The sequence below is a fragment of the Amphimedon queenslandica genome, unplaced genomic scaffold (assembly GCF_000090795.2).
Source record: "Amphimedon queenslandica unplaced genomic scaffold, v1.1 AMPQUscaffold_10584, whole genome shotgun sequence".
Lineage (NCBI taxonomy): Eukaryota > Metazoa > Porifera > Demospongiae > Haplosclerida > Niphatidae > Amphimedon > Amphimedon queenslandica.
The window spans coordinates 2,826-4,822 of record NW_003549158.1 but is presented as its reverse complement, the minus strand read 5'-3'; the positions used below and the strand labels follow the sequence as shown (position 1 = coordinate 4,822).

Sequence of the window (1,997 nt, the reverse complement as noted above, 5' to 3'; positions counted from 1 at the left end):
GTGAAAGAACTCAGAGCATGTCTGCTTCTCAGCATCAATGTCATTAATGTAATGGACATCACTGGAAGGACTGCATTGACAAACATATTGTACTTTTCTTGATTGATCGGCATTGCTACCATTATGGTAAAGAGTGAGAGTCTCTTCTACTTGTTGACAACATTCCTCAAGCAATTTCATAATTTTTTGACAAATTGTTTTGAAAGGAACAGGATGACTACACTCAGGGATATATCGCAACACATCAACTTGAATAGCTTCATTAATATCAGTGAGAACAAAATCATCAGAAGGATGACCATAAAAGAAGTCGACACGATTACGATAGATACTTTTTATCTCAACTTTAGAGCGTGTTACTTTGAGCTTAACATTGGCATCAGTAGCTAGAGTAGTTGCTAAACGAGTGAAGAAGCCAGGAGGTACATACCCAGTGGAGAATGTAATGTGTACAGGTGAGGCTCTTAGCTTATAACCAGGTCGTACTTCATTAGGATCACCTGTGTATCCTGGTAGCACTGCTGGAAGAAAATATTGCGGCTTGAATCTGCTAAGCTCGGTTTGAACTGGAGCTGCAAGACGAAAATGAACTAAAAGTTCAATGATTTCTTCTGGATCAATACCACTTGACTGCCATACCTCTTGATAGAGTGGTTGAACAAGAATACCTTTACTTTGAAACAACAACCATCTATCATCTTTGCTCCATCCTCTTTCTAGTGGGAACACCTTCCCAATGGTACCAACAAACCATTTTGGATTGAGAATGACTTTATCCTTCAGACCTTCTATTTGAGGATAGTAAAGAAGAGCTCCCAACTCATGGTAGAATTTCAATACTTCAGGAACATCAGCTGCTGGTATATGACATGCTACTCCAATGGCAATAGCATCAGATACACTAATGATATTCAGCCTTAGCTCTTGATAAACTTTGCGAAAGAGAACCCAATTGACAGGAGTTGGAACAACTAACTTATTGATAAAACCATCAATAGCTTTGCGTAATTCTTTGATGCTTGTGTCTTCCTTTTTCCCTCTGCCTGAGGTCGTATTATCAATGATTAGCACATCTTTAATAAGATCTGAGAACTCTTTCTCCCTATACAGGGACTGTATTTGCTCCTTTACTTCTTTCTTGCTTTCTGAATGTAGCTTGTCCCCATGAGTGCCAATACAGTAGAGACTAGGAGAAGAGGTATCATCTTTGTTGTGCTTCATGAGGTGACTGTGTATTGTAGACATCCATTTGGCCATTAGATGACTTGTGCTTTCATTCACTACCTCACCAAACAGCACTTTACCATCAGGAGTATTCTGACGTGACTGCCATCTTTCTCTGAAATCCTTTGAAGCATCAAACAGGAGGAGAAACATTGTACGAGGAGTGAGGAAGGCTGGGAGAATCTCAAGGAACACTGGCTGACCACCACAATCCCATATATGAAGAAATGGCTAAAGATTAATAAAAATATGTTATAATGTTATCAAGGTAAGACTAACTTGAACAAGTGATTTTGTCTTCTGATAAAAATTCTGTGTTGTAAGAGATAGATTACTACTAGGTGTAACTCTCCTTAGTATTGATTGGATAAAACTACTCTCTATACCCAAAATTGAAATTATAGACCTTGTAGAAATCAATTCATCATGAGAATTTTGTGCACTAAATGTAGGTCTATTGTTAAAGGATTGTTTAGATTGAATGGATTTAAACAAATGTGCAAGTTCCTCAATTTCATCTTCTTCTGTGGTTTCTCTCCATTTGTTTCCTCTCATTGTTTGCCACTTGTGTCCAAATGGTCGTACAGAGGATACATCAGATACAATGGTGCTTTTGGTATGAGGATTGAAAGGTTCTTCCATTAATGAATGCTTGAGAGATGTCTTGCCAGTACCAGCTGATCCCAGTAACATAAGACGGGCATATGCTACATCAGCACTTCCTTGTTCTTTGAGAGCTCTCTCATAGGCACCTAAGTATGTATCAATGGGTA

General features: G+C 38.5%; 1 protein-coding gene across 1 annotated transcript in view; it reads right to left on the bottom strand.

Annotated features, from left to right (window-relative positions):
• Window positions 1–1,976, bottom strand: part of LOC105315378 (uncharacterized) — a gene marked incomplete at its 5' end in the record, with an annotated part of 2,829 nt that extends 853 nt beyond the window's left edge. The window contains 2 exons of the mRNA XM_011409998.2: window positions 11–1,455; window positions 1,504–1,976. Coding sequence (XP_011408300.2) covers window positions 11–1,455; window positions 1,504–1,976 — 1,918 coding nt within the window. The remainder of the gene's footprint in view (window positions 1–10; window positions 1,456–1,503) is intronic.
• Between the last annotated feature and the right edge of the window lie 21 nt (window positions 1,977–1,997).